The 18,180-nt window shown below is 43.3% G+C and overlaps 1 protein-coding gene across 1 annotated transcript in view; it reads left to right on the top strand.

Moving 5' to 3' along the window:
* Positions 1-18,180, top strand: part of LOC118427524 (filamin-C-like) — a 38,351-nt gene that overhangs the window by 14,496 nt on the left and 5,675 nt on the right. Inside the window, exons 12-26 of the mRNA XM_035837361.1 lie at positions 9-149; positions 1,675-1,854; positions 2,202-2,348; positions 2,768-2,851; positions 3,054-3,194; positions 3,600-3,773; positions 4,248-4,400; positions 13,424-13,507; positions 13,836-13,973; positions 14,494-14,673; positions 15,133-15,279; positions 15,521-15,604; positions 16,060-16,200; positions 16,835-17,011; positions 17,599-17,805. Of these exons, the coding sequence (XP_035693254.1) occupies positions 9-149; positions 1,675-1,854; positions 2,202-2,348; positions 2,768-2,851; positions 3,054-3,194; positions 3,600-3,773; positions 4,248-4,400; positions 13,424-13,507; positions 13,836-13,973; positions 14,494-14,673; positions 15,133-15,279; positions 15,521-15,604; positions 16,060-16,200; positions 16,835-17,011; positions 17,599-17,805 (2,178 nt within the window). The remainder of the gene's footprint in view (positions 1-8; positions 150-1,674; positions 1,855-2,201; positions 2,349-2,767; positions 2,852-3,053; positions 3,195-3,599; positions 3,774-4,247; positions 4,401-13,423; positions 13,508-13,835; positions 13,974-14,493; positions 14,674-15,132; positions 15,280-15,520; positions 15,605-16,059; positions 16,201-16,834; positions 17,012-17,598; positions 17,806-18,180) is intronic.

Genomic DNA, 18,180 nt, shown 5'->3' with positions numbered 1-18,180 from the left:
GTTCGTAGGGAGGCACCATGTTCAGGTACTGTTTGGAGGTGTGGAGGTTCCCGGTAGCCCCTTCGTGGTCCAATCGTATGACTCCAGTAAGATTTCGATTGAGGATCTGGAGACGACTGGTAGACCAGGTGAAATGTTGGAGTTCACTGGTACGTATAAGTTATCATTTATCATCTCCAAATACATAATCATGATGTATATACGTATGTATGTTTGTATGTATGTATGTATGTATGTATGTATGTATGTATGTGTGTATGCATGTATGTATAGATTTATCTATCTGTATCTTAGGGATGGGTGACGGTACAGAAAATTCAGGTACAGGTCCGGTTCAGCTTTAGAGGATAAGGTTCATGCAGGTCCGGACTTGATCCTGAACATTAATCTGTAAAAACTTGTAAATGGGCGATCCTCAAAACAATGTTCTATGTCGCTACAAAGGATTCTGTCTGGTTTGGTGGAATATTCAACGTTCATTGGCGTTTTAAAATTCTATCCGAGTCATGTCGACAGCACTACCTGCGATTTTCCAATGAAATGTGTTTTATCAGATATGCCGATCTGTAACTTCCACATTGTGCACCCCACCTAGCTTTCTATTGACAGGTGCACACATTGTGCACCCCACCTAGCTTTCTATTGATAGGTGCACACATTGTGCACCTCCACCTAGCTTTCAATTGACAGGTGCACACATTGCGTACCCCCACCTAGCTTTCTATTGATAGGTGCACACATTGTGTACCCCCACCTAGCTTTCCATTGACAGGTGTGCACAAATTGTGCGCCCCCACCAAGCTTTCTATCGACAGGTGCGCACCAATTATCACCTTCAGGTTGACTATTTAGCACACGCTCCTCCGCTCGGTGAAGACATCCCCACATTTTACACATGATTAATCTGCGTGCATTATCACTCATTCAGAGATGCCCGCAAGCGTCCTCCCTTTATGAATCGGTATAACCGTATAAATAATGAATAGCGACTAAAATATACATAACCAAAAAGGAGCGCAGGAAGAATAGAGAGTTATTGGGGTGAATGCTTGGGTCATGTTGGTCCGCTCTATATTGGGACTACTGCACGATTATTTCTGGTGATATGACATTACGGTTACCGCATCACTTTTATTATGGCTAATATATGACAATTAGTCTTATTGTCACCATAATCTTTTCTTTTGCATAATCATTATGTAGTGTTTAATTAGCGCCTTAGCATGCTTAGTAACTACTGTTTTTTCAGGTTTCGAGATTTGTCTCTGCAAATCTTAAGAGACGAATTATTCCAATATCATTCATTGGAGAGATATGGAATTTGGCAAGCATTAAAATGCAAATTTATCTTGATTAACTCTATATTCGACGTAAAAGATAAAATTTGAAAAGAACACAAACAAATATAGATATTGGAACAATCATGCATTATCGTCGTTGTTATAATGGCTGTTACTTTGTGTACGTTTTTAATACCAATGTGATGCTTTCAATTATGTTTGTGTGTCTGTGTGTATCTTTGTGGATGACTCAAGAAGCTGTGGATCTATCTTTATGATACTGTCGGTGGATAAGGGTAGGCAAAACAAAGGGCAATTTTGTTAATGGGCCTCCTATCAAATTTTGACGGTACTGAACCGACCTTCCGGTTTTGATGTCTCGTTTGTCATGTAGTAAATACGGAAGGAGCGGGAGAAGGTGACCTGAAATGTCACGTGACCACAGATGGGGGAGCATCACATGTGAAGAGCACTGTCCGGAAAATGGCAGCTGAACGGTACGCCGTGACATTCAGACCCGAATCGGTCGGCGAACACGACGTTAGGGTTACTTACAACGGAGTGGACATTCCAGGTAAGAGATGAACATATCATACATAATATATATACGTATATATATATATATACATATAACGGTTATGATATGGTAAAATTTGACTTTGTAATGCAATATCAATGGATATCGGATATTTAGCTGTATTTTTCGGTGCAATACAAAACTGTTAACAGTAGCTTCCTTAGTAATTATCATTTTGAAAAATTAGACGCTAGCCAATTTAAGTATACAGATAACAACGCCTGAAGAATGCATTCTAATAATCTACATATCATGATCATAAAACACTCATTTATCATAGATGATATCTCATATGAGAACACTTGTAAGTGAAAATGGTAACTGTATTTGTTTCCCTCTGAAAGGGACTCCGTTTGCCTGCAACATCTTGAACCCTGACCGAGTGTCCGTGACCGGAGATGGGAGGAAAAGAGTTCAGCTCAACACCCCCTACCGGTTCTTCGTGCACACGCAGGGCGGGGGGAAGGGCACGGTGCAGTGTGCCGTCACGGGTACGTACTAGTAAAATATGCCTTATAAGGTGTTCTCACGTGACGTCACTGTGGATATGCTGATTGATTGGATATGAAGGAGTCAGATCTATCAATATGCATTGTGGTATGTAGCACATAGACAAATGCAATTACACATTAAAAAGTACATCCACAAGTTCACTTCAAGGTTTAACCATCCCAAATGGCGGACAATGCCTACGTCATAGTCACGTGAGTGCAAAACGCTGTACTAGTATTTGCTATACTAAACATAGGATTCGTTCGAAAGGAGTTGTACCATAGGGCGAACCTTGTAGTTGTAGATGAAGTTTTGCCTTTGCTTGAACGTTGAAGCGTTATGTAATTCCTTTTGTAAGGATGACGAAAGAAAGAATGGCACAACGTTTACCTTTTTTGTTACCGTTGTGCCTTATTAGGACCAGGACACGTCCCTGTATCTTGTAAGCTGGAAGACAAACATGGAGGTGACTTTATCGGAGAGTTTGTACCTGATGCCATAGGTAGGTACCTTCAACCTAAAATTAATGTTTTAAGAATATGAAGCTGGCGTTTTCAGCGATTGCAAGAAAACTTGAATGTACTGCTAGTACTATCGTGTCAACCGGTACCATGATATACTGCAGATTTGTCTGCCTGCTATGCTAGTTAGCTTGGGTGTTTGTTTCGACTATGGAATATAAACCTTCCATTTGTTCTTTTTAGGTGAATACCAGATAAAAGTTCTGTTTGAAGGGAACGAGGTGGCCGGAAGTCCTTTCGGTATTTCCGCCTATGACGTCGAAAGAATCAATGTACGGAATACGACATATCAGGCCAAACTCGGGCAACCTGCGAGGATGCAAGGTGAGGGACTCAATGTAGTTGTAGTTGTAAAAAAAACAACAACAATAAAGTCGACTTCTGCGACGTATAGAAAAGAAACCTACCCCACCATACTGCGCCACCGCCATCACTAACGAGTCAATGTTTATTTCCCACCATAGTCGACACTTGGCCTGTGCATAGGCCTAGAAACCAAACGTACCCTGAAGTGTAGAAAAAAGTTAACGTGTCCCTCTACGCTACGCTATCACTTTTATCGACGTAGTAATGTATATTTCCCACCATAGTTGATACTAATGAGACGGCAGGAGACGGTTGTCAATACAGGCCCGTGTAGAGGCAAAGAACACAGACATGCCCTGTATATACGTAGTGTAGAGAAAGACGACTTGTCCACCATACCATAGCCTTTATTTCCCTCCACAGTTGACACTGGTACGGCCGGGGACGGCTCACTACAGGCCCGTGTAGAAGCAGAGAACACGGACGTGCCCTGTAGCGTTGAGAAAGACGACGTGTCCCACTACACCATCGCCTTCACGCCCAAAATTGCTGTCAAACACTTCATCTTTGTCAAGTTCAACGAGACGCCACTAAAAGGTATGGTCAAATAAAACATTTAAACGCACTACATGTACTTGTATCTTGAATGTACGTCGTAAAGTGATGGGCCTATTTATGAACTAATGGTAGGCAAGCACGCTTTGATAAAGCCATGTATTATAAACATTAAATATATATCAATGGTAGGAATTGGCAAAATGTACTAAGCCGTTAACACGTTCTAAACAGACATTTTGATTTTCTTCAAGAAAATAGGCCCACTGGTACTTCGTACCTAGGCCAATACGAATTTAACTGAAACTTATTTACATTGTGTCAATATACCATTCATATCCATATTCCTGTAGTCATAGACCTTGGAATAGACTTGACCTTTATTGTAACAGTTGTACTTATGGCTTTATCATATATACACAGTTGCCATACATTGTACCGTGTACAACTGTCGTGCAATTATACGTAAGTATATTCAATCTAATACATTAAGTGAGCCTGTCATGTTTTCCACAGGGAGTCCGTTTAAGATCGACGTGTCGGACCCCACCAGTGTCGCGGTGTCCGGGGCGGGGCTGGGGATCGTTCCTGTCGGTCATGTCACCAACTTCAGCGTGGACACGGCTCGGGCAGGGCTCGGCAGGGGAGGGGTGGATGTCAAAATATCAAGTAAGACACATTCAGCCATCTTATCTCAAGTAAGACGCATCAAGCCTCCCACTCTCAAGTAAGACACATCCAGCCTTCATCTCATAAGTATTAAAGACAAGTGTTTCACTCTTAAAGTAAGGCGCATTAAAGCCTAGGTCACAACTCGTTTTTTCTTGTCAGTACTTTTTTGGAAGGGCACGTCCTGATTGACGCACGTCACTCGGACGGTTGCGAAAGGTGTAAGTACGTGGTCCGTGCGTATACAGTACGTGCGTATCAAATAAGATTCGTACGTTTTCGCATAGTGATTCGTGCGTTTTTCATGAAATTCATACGAGTCTTATAAGCTTCGTCCACATGCTTAGGTACCACTGGGGTTGTGACCCAAGGCTACAGACAATCAAACAACAATTCTTCCCTAGCCTCTTTCTCGAAGTAATCACAAGGCAAGTCGAAATTGGCAGACACACAAAGCTTTATTAACATATATTATCAGCTTTCAATGTTGTCACCAAATCCCAAACAGCATATATTTACAAGGCCATACATTATTTCACTGCCACGTACAGTATAGTGTGCCTGATCAATAGACCGATCATCACTGTCTATCACAATTGGCAGCTCAGCCAATGATAGCATGACAATTAGAAGTTCGACCAATGACAGAATGGCTGCATGTCCGTCAACTATTTGCATTTTTGTGTTTTCTTTGCATTTCTACGTTTGACAAATGTGTGAGGGACTATGGCATATCAGTCTATTGCACTGCTCGTAGAGATCCACCCAAATGACTGCAGTAGAGGAAGCTACTAGAACACTCAAACTTGTAAGATGCAAAACTAACTTCAAATTGAAAATGAAAAAAAAAATGTCATTACTCGTGATATGTGGCATAATAATGCTTCGCCTCTATCAAGGTCTTCTTAGACGCGAGGGAAAACACCAACATTTTCCAAAATATAGTCAATGCGGCTAATATGTAACTGGCTACCAACCACTAATCCTTTTTGTTGTAGAAAAAGACATTTTCTCTAAATCGGCAATACTTAATGTACAACTGAAATAGAGGAGGAATATGAACAGTAGCTTCCTAGTAGAGGAAGATTTGTACTTTTAGAAAGTCATGTAGCCGTTAAGGATTCAACAGCCGAGCAAGAAGTACAAGTTTCGTTTCAATTTAGTGGGTGATCGGTCAGTTCGCGCCTTAAGAAATGTTGACAACAAAAACAACACGTGTTCATAGTGGTTCTAAAAACTAAACTCAGAAAATGAAACCATCAAATCAGGTAAACGCATAAAGTCACAACTGTTGACATATCATACATCAGAGCTGTAGCCCTTCCCTTTTAATTTTAAATGTCGTAAGTACTTAGTCCTCTTTACTCAGGACTTGAGGAGCCTCGTTCATTGCTACGGAGCAAAGTTCGTCTATGAGCCTTTCTCTCAGGTACGTTGCGCGACTCTTCTCTTCTTTCAATGATTTGGCCAGGTTATCTTCAATGGCTTCGAGATCCTGTAAGCTGAGGCCTTCAGTATCGGGTAAATCGTAGGACGTACGCTCGGGCACGTGCGCGAGCAGTTTCTTGATCACCGGGTAGGCGAGCACGTGAGGCACGGCGGCTGAGAGCTTGGACCGGAGGGACTCAGCGTACGCGAGGAGTTCATCCGCAGACTTTCGCATCTTGGTGAACTTATCCCACAGATCTTCGATTGACCACGCGTGCATCATCTTTTCGAACTCTGGGTCGTCTGTGCCTTTGTTACGGGGATGTGTGTTGTCTGGTGTAAGAGACACTCCTCCTCCCTGTGTAGAAGATGCTGACTCGCCGGGACCGTCTGTGTCCGTGTCGCTGGTAGCAGGTCGCTCTGATTCGGTGTCCTTGGACATACCTTCAATCATCCAGGCATATCGGGGGACCAAGTATTGAGGAAAGTCACGTTGTGCTAAGATTCGTTTCAGGTTCTTTAGATACATCTCAGTCAACGCGTCCTTCGGATCCACCAGAGTTTCTGGCATCTCTTGCTCCATCGTCTTCTTGGGGGAGGTGGACTTGGCTGGGTTTGGAAAGAATCAAAGTTTTATTATTATAGTGGCTGATCTTTACAATGTTATTACCAGTAGTACCAATTTTCTGAGTACTTTTCTTATCAGAAAAGGCATGTACTTATGTTTAGGGGTAAGTTAAATCATTCTGACTGAAACGCGTCTTACCTTGACGACGTTCGGAGTCATTGTCCACGTCCGTAGACAAAGTCACCATTTCTTTCTGATGTATACCTGATACTGGCACCTCTTGTGCTGCCGCTGTAGACGTTTCCTTGAAGGGTGCGGACTTCGCTGGGTCTGAATATAATGAAAGTTCACTTTCTACTGGCTGTTCTTGAAAATGTTTTGATATGCAGTAAATCATTTCAGTACATTATGTTGATGAGTACTTGCCCTATCACAAAGGGTTTGTATTTTCCCCTGAGAGGATGTACACGTACATATATGTGCAAAGAAAGGTTTGTTTACAGTACAAACAACTTGAGAGTTCTTACCTTGACCACGTCCGTGGTCGATGTTGCCCGTGCACGTGTGGCAGTCCGCAGCAGTGTGAACTTCGGAGACTTCTCCATCCTTGTCACGAAAGTGGTGACACCCTGGGCCTTTCTTGACATCGCCCTCTCCATGTCCACTTGTCCCAGGCTTGTCCGATGTGTCGAATGAGGCAGGCGGGCTGGACGGTGGGGGTGAAGACGCTCGCATGACGTCGCCTGCTGCGCATGATGGTGAGATGGCTCTCCTGTTTGATCTTCCGGTTCCAACCTCTCCGTCCTGTGAAACTGAGGAACGGCGCTCATGGCTTGGCTTGTCCTCTCGTTTAGTGGTAGGCTCATCGGATGTGTCTGAGGTTGAAGCCGCAGCTGGTTGGCTGTCCGCCGGGCCTGTTGTTGATGCGGACGGCGGTAAGTTGGCCTTCAGCTCCTGCGTAGTCTGTGACTTCTGTTGCGCTGCTGTCGAGGCAGGCTCCTCTGCAGGCTTGGCAGGGTCTGAATAAAATGATACAGTAACGTTATGTGTATACTGCGTACTAAGTATTTCATGTTCACTAGACGAAGTATGGAAGGCACCCGTTTTGCGTTTATGTTCTATAGAAGACGGAACCTTTAGTGCTTTGAAGCGTCGAACACTGGTTCGGTCGAACTGTGTATTTCGACACACACTTTGCCACTATTAGTAATGTCATCTTAGCGTTTGATAAAAACGTTTTTTTTAAACAAGAACAAAAATATGATTCCACATACACATACAGTTGCTTTAGTTGTCCATTAAGACGTCGGTTTTGTATGTCTTCTTTCCTAACGGATAGACCAAAAGCGGCTACTCTATGACTGCAAGAGGGGGAACATAGTACAAACTCCACTGTTCAGAAACAGACAACACGTAGTACCTTTCTTCACCTCCCGACCGTCGACCGTAACCGTGATCTGCAGGAACACCTCTTCCTTCTGACGACCACTTTTGTCGAGTCGCTCTATCGCGTACCACCACCGGTTTGGTAAGCCATCCACGGACTCCAGAGCGGCTACCACATCGATGGAGAGCTTAGCGATGGCCGCGTCCTTGCACCGCTTCGCCTTACGGAGTTTTAGTATCAGCGGGTCTTTTGGCGACAAGTGGGGAAATTCCACAGCTTGGTCCCAGAGCAGACCGTCTGATTTTCTCTTTTTCGTCTGCTTCTTCTCTTTACCGTGACGAATTGTCACTAGATATTTGGCTTGGCTGTGCCGACCAACCTTCCCCTCATGCACAAAAACGCTCAGTTTGGCCTCACCTCCACCGCCAGTCCTGAGAACTGATACGGCCACACTACTGTCATGTACGCTGATGCGATCCTGTCTCGGACACCCATTTTGTTAAATGGAGCGTTGAATTAATAAGCTTCACAACGGGGCGCTTGAGAATTGCACGTACGGCATCCTCAGCTTTGTGGTTGTGTTGTGGTTGCTGCTCCACAGCGACGCTACAACAATGTAAAGCTGTTCTAGAACACTACGGGACATTCACGAGGGACCTTTGTGTATGGAACAATCATTTACTCTTGACACCTGTGACAAAATATTTGTGACGTCGTGGTACTACGGTGTGTCTGCGTGTTCCAAATTCGTTGCATTCCGTAGGATTTAGTACGGAGGCGGTACTTAAGCTTAGCAGTTACGGATCCCAAAATTTGCCCACGTTTTTGCGCGTAGAGAGAACGCAGTTACACATACGGCGGGTTGTGAACAAGGCTTAAGCCATCTCAAGCTAAAATAAGGTACAAGACACCTTCATCGACTTTCAATCTCAACTGAGACACAGCCAGCCATCTACTCTTAGATAAGACACATCAAGTAAGACACATTCAGCCATCTTATCTCAAGTAAGACACACCAAGCCTTCCACTCTCCAGTAAGGCACAGCCAGCCTTCATCTCATAAGCATCAAAGACCAGTATTTCACTCTTAGATTAAGGCACATTAAAGCCTAGGTTAAAACTCGCCGTCCGTGTTTTTTCTTGTCAGTACGTTATTTTGGAAGGCCATGTCTTTCTGATTGACGCACATCACTCGCACGGTTGTGCAAGGTGTAAGTACGTCGTCTGTGCGTATCTCTGAAGTACGTGCGTATTTTATAAAAATGCTTTCGCATAGTGATTTGTGCGTTTTTCGTAAGATTCGTATGAATCTCATACGATTTGTGCACATGATTAGGCACCCCTGGGGTTGTGAACAAGGCTATAGAGACACAGACATGCAAGAACAATTCTCTCCTCTTTCTGGGTGAAGTAACGACAAGGCAAATTGAAATTGACACACACACTCAAAGCTTTATTAACATATATAATCAGCTTTCAATGTTGTCACCAAATCCTGAACAACATGAAGATGGTCATATACATTCTTTCACTGTCACGACAGTATGGTGTACCTGATCAATAGACCGATCATCACTGTTCATCACAATTAGCAGCTCAGCCAATATTAGCATGCCAATTAGTGGTTCGACCAATGAGAGAATGGCTGCATGTCCTTCCACTATTTGCATTTTTGTGTTTTACTTTGCATTTCTATGTTTGACGAAGGTGGGAGGGACTATGGCATCGGTGTATTGCACTACTAAAGATCCACCAAAATGACTACAGTGAAATAAGCCATCGGAATTCTCAACCCTGTCAGAAGCAAATCTAGCGTCAAAATTAAAATTAAAAATCTGCAATGACTCTTCAGATATATGGCATTGTAATGCGTCACTTCCACGAAGAATTTCTTCTTTGCCGAAAGGAAAAAACAGCATTTTCCAAAATACATGTACAGTAAAGTAAATTAATACAATGCGGTTATGTAAATGGCTACCAACCATTAACCCTTTTTGTTGTAAAAAAAGAAATCTTCTCTAAATCCCTTCTACTTAAAGACATCTGAAATACGAGAGGAATATGAACAATAATATCTTAGTAGCGGAAGATTTGTAGATTTAGAAATTCATGTCGCCGTGATAGATTCAAAGATTCTTTAACCAAGAATCAATAGCCATTGAGTACAAGTTTCGTTTCAATTCGTTGGGTGATCTGTCAATTCGAACCTCAACGAAATGTTGATAACAAAAAGTACACGTTCATAGTGGTTCTAAAAACTAAACTCAGAAAATGTTGGCATATCATACATCAGGTAAACGCATAAAGTCACAACTGTTGACATATCATACATCAGAGCTGTAGCCCTTCCCTTTCTAAATGTCGTAAGTACTTAGTCCTCTTTACTCAGGACTTGAGGAGCCTCGTTCATTGCTACGGAGCAAAGTTCGTCTATGAGCCTTTCTCTCAGGTACGTTGCGCGATTCTTCTCTTCTTTCAACAACTTGGCCAGGTTATCTTCAATGACTTCGAGATCCTGTAAGCTGAGACCTTCAGTATCGGGAAAATCGTAAGACGTACTCTCGGGCACGTGCGCGAGCAGGTTCTTGATCAACGGATAGTCGAGAACGTGAGGCACGGCGGCTGAGAGCTTGGTTAGGAGGGACTCGGCATACGCGAGGAGTTCATCTGCAGACTTTCGCATCTTGGTGAACTTATCCAACAGATCTTCGATGGACCACACGTGCATCATCTTCTCGAACTCAGGGTCGTCTGTATTCTTGTTACGTGGATTGGCTGGTGTAAGAGCCACTCCTCCTCCCTGTGTAGAAGAGGCTACCTCACCAGGACCGTCTGTGTTCGTGTCGCTGTTAGCAGGTCGGTCCATCTCGGTGTCTTTGGACAAACCTTCAATCATCCAGGCATATCGGGAGACCAAGTGTTGAGGAAAGTCACGTTGTGCTAAGATTCGTTTCAGGTTCTTCAGATACATCTCCGTCAACGCGTCCTTCGGATCCATCCGAGGTTTTGGCACCTCTTGTTCTTCCTTGGTGGTAGCGGACTCGGCTGGGATTGAATAGAATTAAAGTTTTATTATTATAATGGCTGAAGTTTACAATCTTACTACCAATTTGATGAGTACTTTCCTTAACGGAAAAGGTCTGTATTTACCTTTAAGGGTAAGTTAAATCATAATGGCTGAAACGCGTCTTACCTTGCCCGGAGTCATTGTCCACGTCCGTAGACACGGTCACCGCTTCTTTCTGACCCGCCTGATGTATGTCTGATACTGGCAACTCTGGAGCTGCCGCTAGAGCCGTCTCCTTGAAGGGTGCGGACTTGGCTGGGCCTGAATAGAATGAAAGTTTACTTTCTACTGGCTGTTCTTGAAAAAGTTTTAATCTGCAGTAAATCACTTCATTTCATTAAGTTGATGAGTACTTGCCCCATCACAAATGGCTTGTATTTTCCCGAGAGGAACTTCATAGGATCTACAAGTATATGTAAGAAAAGGTTAGTCAATAAAATGTTTATTTACAGATCTTCTTGAGACTTCTTACCTTGATGACCCCGTCCGGAGTCGGTGTTGCCAGTGTAGTCCACAGCAGTGGGAACTAGAACTTCGGAGATTTCCCCGTCTTTGTCACGAAAGTCGTGACACTCTGGTCCCGCTTTGACATCGCCCTCTCCATGTCCACTTGTCCCAGCCTTGTCCGGTGTGTCGAATGAGGCAGGTGGGCTGGACGGTGGGATTGAAGACGCTGGCTTGACGTCGCCGGCTGCGCATGATGGTGAGATGTCTGACCTGCCGGATCCAACCTCTCCTTCCTGTGAAACTGAGGAACGGCGCTCATGGCTTGCCTTGTCCTCTCGTTTGGCAGATCTAGAGGACTTGTTGGCTTCGTCTGAGGCCACAACTGGTTGGCTGGCCGCCGGGCCTGTTGTTGACGCGGGCGGTGGTGAGCTGGCCTTCAGCTCCGGCGTAGTCTGTGCTGCTGTCGAGGCAGGTTTCTCAGTAGGCTTGGCAGGGTCTGAATAAAATGATACAGTACTTAACGTTATGTGTATACTGTATATTTTTTGTTCACTCGACGAAGTATGGAAGGCACCCGTTTTGCGTTTACGTTCTATAGAAGACGGAACCTTTAGTGCTTTGAAGCGTCGAACACTGGTTCGGTCGAATCGTGTATTTCGACACACACTTTGCCACTATTTGTAAAGTAATGTCATGTTAACGTTTGATACAAACGTTTTATCAAACAAGACCAAAATATAGTACCACATATACATATACATACACATAGTTGCCCAGTAACGTCAGTATGGTATGTCTTTTTCCTAACCTAACCTAAATCGACTTCTCTATGGCCTCAAGAGGGTGAACATAGTACAAACTCGACTGTTAAGAGACAGAAACAGAAGGCCTTACACCACGTAGTACCTTTCTTCATCTGTCGACCGTCGACAGTAACAGTGATCTGTAGGAAGACCTCTTCCTTCTGACGTCCACTTTTGTCGAGTCGCTCTATCGCGTACCACCACCTGTTCGGTAAGCCGTCCACTGACTCTAGAGCCGCTGCCACATCGATGGAGAGCTTAGCGATGGTCGCGTCCTTGCACCGCTTCGCCTTACGGAGTTTTAGTATCAGCGGGTCTTTTGGCGTCCAGTGGGAAAATTCAGCCACATGGTCCCAGAGCAGACCGTCTGATTTCCTCTTTTTCGTGTGCTTCTTCTCTTTACCGTGACGAATTGTCACTAGATATTTGGCTTGGCTGTGTCGTCCAACCTTCCCCTCATGCACAACAATGCTGAGTTTGGCCTCACCGCCACCGCCAGGCCTAAGCACTGACAGGGCACTCACTACTGTCAGGTATGCTGATGCGATCCTGTCTCGGACACCCATTTTGTTAAATGGAGAGTTGAGTTTAGCTTCACAACGGGGCGCTTGGGAATTGCACGTACGGCAATCTCAGCTTTGTAGTTGTGTTGTGGTTGCTGCTCCACAGCGACGCTACAACAATGTATATAAATGCTGTTCTAGAACACTACGGGACATTCATGATAGACCTTTGTGTATGGAACAATCATTTGCTCTTGACATCGGTGACGTAATTGATATATTTGTGACGTTGTGGTACTACGGTGTGTCTGTGTGCTCTCAAATCCGTTGGATTCCATGGGAGTTCGTACGGAGGCGGTACGAGCAGTAACGGATCCCAAAATTTGCCTACTTTTTCGCGCGTTGACAACACGCGTACGGTGGGTTTTGACCTAGGCTTAATAAGCTATCTTAATTCGTAAGACACAGTTTAAGCTAAAAGAAGACACAGCCAGTCTTCCAAGAGCAAGACACCTTTATCGACTTTCAGTCTCAACTAAGACACGGTCGGCCCTCCATTCTTAAATAAGATACATTCATTCATGATTCATTCATTCAAGACACCTTCAGTATTCCAAACTCAAGTAAGACACAGTCAGCCTTCTAATCTAGAGTAAGACGCATCCAGAGATTTGTACACAGTTTACACAACTTTTCCTGAATACTATTGGTAAGTGTAAAAACAAAGTCCTGAGAAATCTAAACCAAAGGTTGAAAATGCTGTTTTTTTGGCGAAGCCTCTGGGAAGGAGCCTTTCTAATGCCGCTTATCGTACCTGTAGATGACCAGGGCCAGCTGGTACCATGTGACGTCACGGAGGAGAAACAGGGACTGTACAAGTGTAGTTACACACCGCACAGATCAGGTAATGGGATGATGACAATCGTAAGCAAAACCATGTGGAGCCTGCATGTTTCTTTCAGGCATGACTAATACAATGATGTACAAAGGTTTCAATCAGTTATTCATTCCAAGATACCGAATCAATTGTAAATATTTCCTGATATTGTGTATCAAATAAACCTATTTATCGATTTTAAATGGTGCATTGTATGTATGACTACCTGTTGGTTATAAGTTATATGCGCAATTATTTGTTTAAGAAAAAGAAAAGAAGCTCACCTCCTTTTGACCGATTTTCCTAGTTTACACCAAAACAGTTGTTGTCTTAATCGTAATTTGCCTTTCCAAAGGTTCCCATCGGATAGAGGTGTCGTACGACGGATCAGAAGCAGTGGGAAGCCCGTACATATCTGAAGCGTTTGACGTCACAAAAGTACATCTCGTAAACAGGCATCGTCTGGTCGTCGGAAAAGAAGCAACGGTTGAAGGTACGTGTCTTGTCCTATTATGTGTACTGTTGATGATTACAATGTGTTTCAATAGAGTTAAAGAATCCAAAGGATTTTGGATTGTTTTTATCACAGCTTTCGAATAACAAATCATCTGTCCTTTCAATCGATCAAAAGTGCCAGGGAGTGTTGCTTTCCGTTGGTTGAACGGACATTGGAAGATAAGAGCTAGTACCCTAATGGCTTAAGTGTGTATGTTTTGTCTGTGAATTAGACTGAAAACATAGGCCCTTTCGGAACTTGCGAATGCTTCGGCGGGTCAGTTTTCCTAACCGGGGCCCGCCTCGGAAGTTTTGGGGATAGAAAACTACAGGCTACAAGACAACAAACACGCAGAACGTATAACAATTAATAATCAGCATAATATATGTATATTCCTTGATAAATACTTAAATTTTCATTCCGCAAACATCCGGATCCCAGCCGGGGCTCAGTTTCCAACGGCAAATGTGACCGTAAAAGAAGAGAATCTTATGCCAACGTCTCTGTTCTCATATAGTTGACGCCAGCCGTGCAGGTAGGGGAAATATAGACGTGAATGTGACGACTACAGGAAGGCGGGTTCCGTCCAGTGTGGCCAGGAGTCCGTCACAGACAGGAGTCTACTCTGTCACGTTCTTCCCAGAGATCCAAGGTCCTCACGATATACAGGTTCTCTTCAATGGTATCCCCGTACAAGGTGAGGAGATATTTGAGAATAAAGCGTGTCTTGGTAGTCGGAATGCGGATATCAACTAAAAGATACAATACATGCATGGCCACGATACATGAATGTCAGTAATTTCCGATTCTTCGGCAGCTGAACATTACCGAAAGAAGAAGATTGCGCAAACGCACTTTAGACAACACTAAGTATCGGGAGTTATTAGTGAGATACGAGATATTGCGCAAATTACGTGTCCTGACATGCCCATAGCATGAGATGTTCGTCAAGTATTTGCCCTTCCAAATTGGCCTTATACTTAAAACTGCTTCTTTACCTACATATTATATATATTAAAGAGATGGAACTAGTCATCTTCTCATACTATTGTCTTGTGTTTAATATGTATTAAAACTTGATGGACGTTCCACTTTTTTTTTACACAATTCTCTATGAAAGTAGAAAATCTTTGAAATCCTGTATGTCATTCTTCAGGAAGCCCATTCCGAGTTAACGTCCTTGATCCGGGGAGAGTTACCGCCTTTGGCTCAGGAATCCAGTCCGTGCCCATCAACAGACAGGCACACTTCACAGTAGATCCTAACGGTGAACATAGAGGAACCGTTACTGCCACAATTAACGGTAAGAATATATTTTTATCTTACAGATTGTCAAATTGTTAAGACGTAATTGTACTAGACCGGTACCTTGGTTACAGTGGTATATGGTACTAAACCGTTAGCTAGATCCCAGTTGTACATGCCCTTGAAAGCCTATGGACATATATGAGGTATGGTGGATGCATATTGGTAAATTATGGTTTCATACCTAATATGGTAAGTTGCTGGTGTACTGACACATTTTTGTCTTCACCACGTCCCAGCCCCTAGCGGTAGAAGAGTGCCCTGCACCATCGCCCCGACGTATGACGGGACGTATGCCATTCAGTACCTCCCGACAGAAGTAGGTACGATCAGGAACGACTTTTGTTTGATTTCCTTTCTTTGTATATAATATGTAGCTCATGTTCATATATGGAGTTCATAACATACTATTAGTCTAATATTATGATGATGATGATTAGTCTGAGAATAAATAAGCTTGATTGTTTCTATGATAAACCCATTGCGTAGCATTTCTATTGTGCATACTTTTTAGTACTTCGCTAACGAAAAGTAGCTTGAAAGATTTTTCAAAAACAGCTCTAACATATCAATTGCTGCATTGCTAGAGAGGTCCCTAACTTTTGGCAAATGGTCACCAAATTAAATATTGATTATTTTCATAATGTACCTTTTCCTATCTGTCACTTATAACTACTTGAACAATGTAGTATGTATTGTATCATATCATCTATTTTTCACATGACAATGACCCGGAAGTATAAAAGCATCTGTCTTAGAAGGATTCTTTCATTTCCAGGTCAGCATAGGATAGACGTGAACTTCTCTGATCATCCAATCAGCGGCAGCCCTTTCTACTGTAACGTGTATGATGTGTCAAAGGTCACGGTCAGTAAACTTCCGGGGGTGGGGTACGAGGGCAGGGAAATCAGGTTTCAAGGTAAGAAACAATTATATTCCACAAAAAGGTCCAGTTGTTAGAATTAAACGTAAGACAAAACAGTGCGGAGTAATAGTTATGAACAGATGCTGTCCTTGGTGCTGATTTCAATATCTCGCGAATAGTGATTGGCCATGCCCTTATGGGAACAGTGCTCTATTTCATTTCAGTTTATACAGGGCATTGGAACTGTTACCATAAAAGTAGTTATATCTACAGCTGACACATGCAACGGTCATGCGGGTATGGGGACTGTTACCGTAAAACTTGTAATGTCTACAATAAACTCAATACAGTTGACACAGGCCATGCAGGTATGGGGACTGTTAAAGTATAATTTGTACTGTCTACAGTTGGCATAGGCCATGAGAGTACGGAAACTGTTACCGTAAAACTTGTTATGTCTACAGTTGACATAGGCCATGCGGGTATGGGGACTGTTACCGTAAAAGTTGTTATGTCTACAGTTGACACAGGTCATGTATGGACACCTTTACTGTAAAATGTGTTATTTCTCCAGTTGACACAGGCCATACGGGTATGAAGACTGTTACCGTAAAACGTGTTATTTCTCCAGTTGACACAGGCCATGAGGGTATGGGAACTGTTACCATAAAACTTGTTATTTCTCCAGTTGACACAGGCCATGCGGGTATGGGTACAGTAGACGTTGAGGTGACGTGTGAAGGAAACAGGATCCCACATTACATGAGCTCCAGAGAAGCGCCCAGACTCTACAATGTGGGGTTCATGCCAGAGGATGTGGGGGTGCACAAAATCACCATAACTTTCAACCAGGAACCTGTACCGGGTAAGTCACGTTCAGAACCAGCTTCATTGGGATACAGATGCACGCAGTTGTGATTTCTGCACTTTGCAGACTTGAAAAATTCTCTATCCAAGTCGAATCAAATATATTAATAAATAGTTCGAAATAGTCTCAAAATCTCACTCATCAAGTAAAAATCACGCTTTGGTATTGGAGGGAAAAAGAATAGTAGCAACAAAATTTACTCTAAAACAAATTGACTTAAAGTACGTGCCGATAAAATGTACTTATGTTTACCTTGAAGTTCATGGAAGGGAAACATTGTTTTTGCTTTCTTTCTTCTTCTTCTTCTTCTTCCTGTAGATCTCTAAACAAATAAGGTCAATGACCTTGACCCGACCCCTCTCACCATGGTTACTGGAGGTGTAGGAGACAATCTATTGTGTTCAACTACATTATGTAGCAAGTGGCAGGACAGAGCTGGAGTGGCTGGTCACCGAATGTGTTTGAGCAAAAATAAAGAGAGCAGTAGCTTGTTAGGCAATACCGTGTGAATGTAAACATTATCTATTTGCTTGCAAACATTATCTCTCTAGTAAATATAATAAATCTGTTTTGTCACATTCTAGGGAGCCCATTCTTTGTCGACGTTCGGGACAGCGGGCACCCGCGGGCACCCCCGCGGCGCTCCAGGACGTTCTCCCTGGGGGAGAAACACAACGACGCGAGGGCCATGGTCGTCAAGCCGGTCGTCTCCAAACCTATTGTCGAGACGGTTGACGTCGGAGTTGGTTCGTTAAATATCCGTACTCTCCAAGCACAGGTCATCACTGAGGGTGAGCGCCACCTTGCGGCAGAGCTAGAATGCACACGGCCAGTTCTGTAGTTTAATGTGCTATGTTGTCAGTATGTTATTTTGTGACAAAAATATTAAAGACCATCATCTACGTAAGGTATTTAAATCCTATACATGCATTAAGGTGGCTTGGTGATTAGTAACGATCGAATAAAATACACAAAATAGCTATAAGGAAAAGAAAATCGCAAGAGGGCAAGCATCACCGGGTTGTTCACTCACAATAGTTTTTGCTAGCAGTTCACTGGAGTTGTCACAGGTAGGGTGCGTGCAAAAACAGCTAGAGAGAACATCCTGCAACACTATACTTTTCATGCAAATGTTACGTATACGTCCCAAAATTGCCATCAAAATC

This window comes from Branchiostoma floridae, chromosome 12, assembly GCF_000003815.2.
Source record: "Branchiostoma floridae strain S238N-H82 chromosome 12, Bfl_VNyyK, whole genome shotgun sequence".
NCBI classification, from domain to species: Eukaryota; Metazoa; Chordata; class Leptocardii; order Amphioxiformes; family Branchiostomatidae; genus Branchiostoma; species Branchiostoma floridae.
This window is presented reverse-complemented; position numbering and strand designations above follow the sequence as displayed.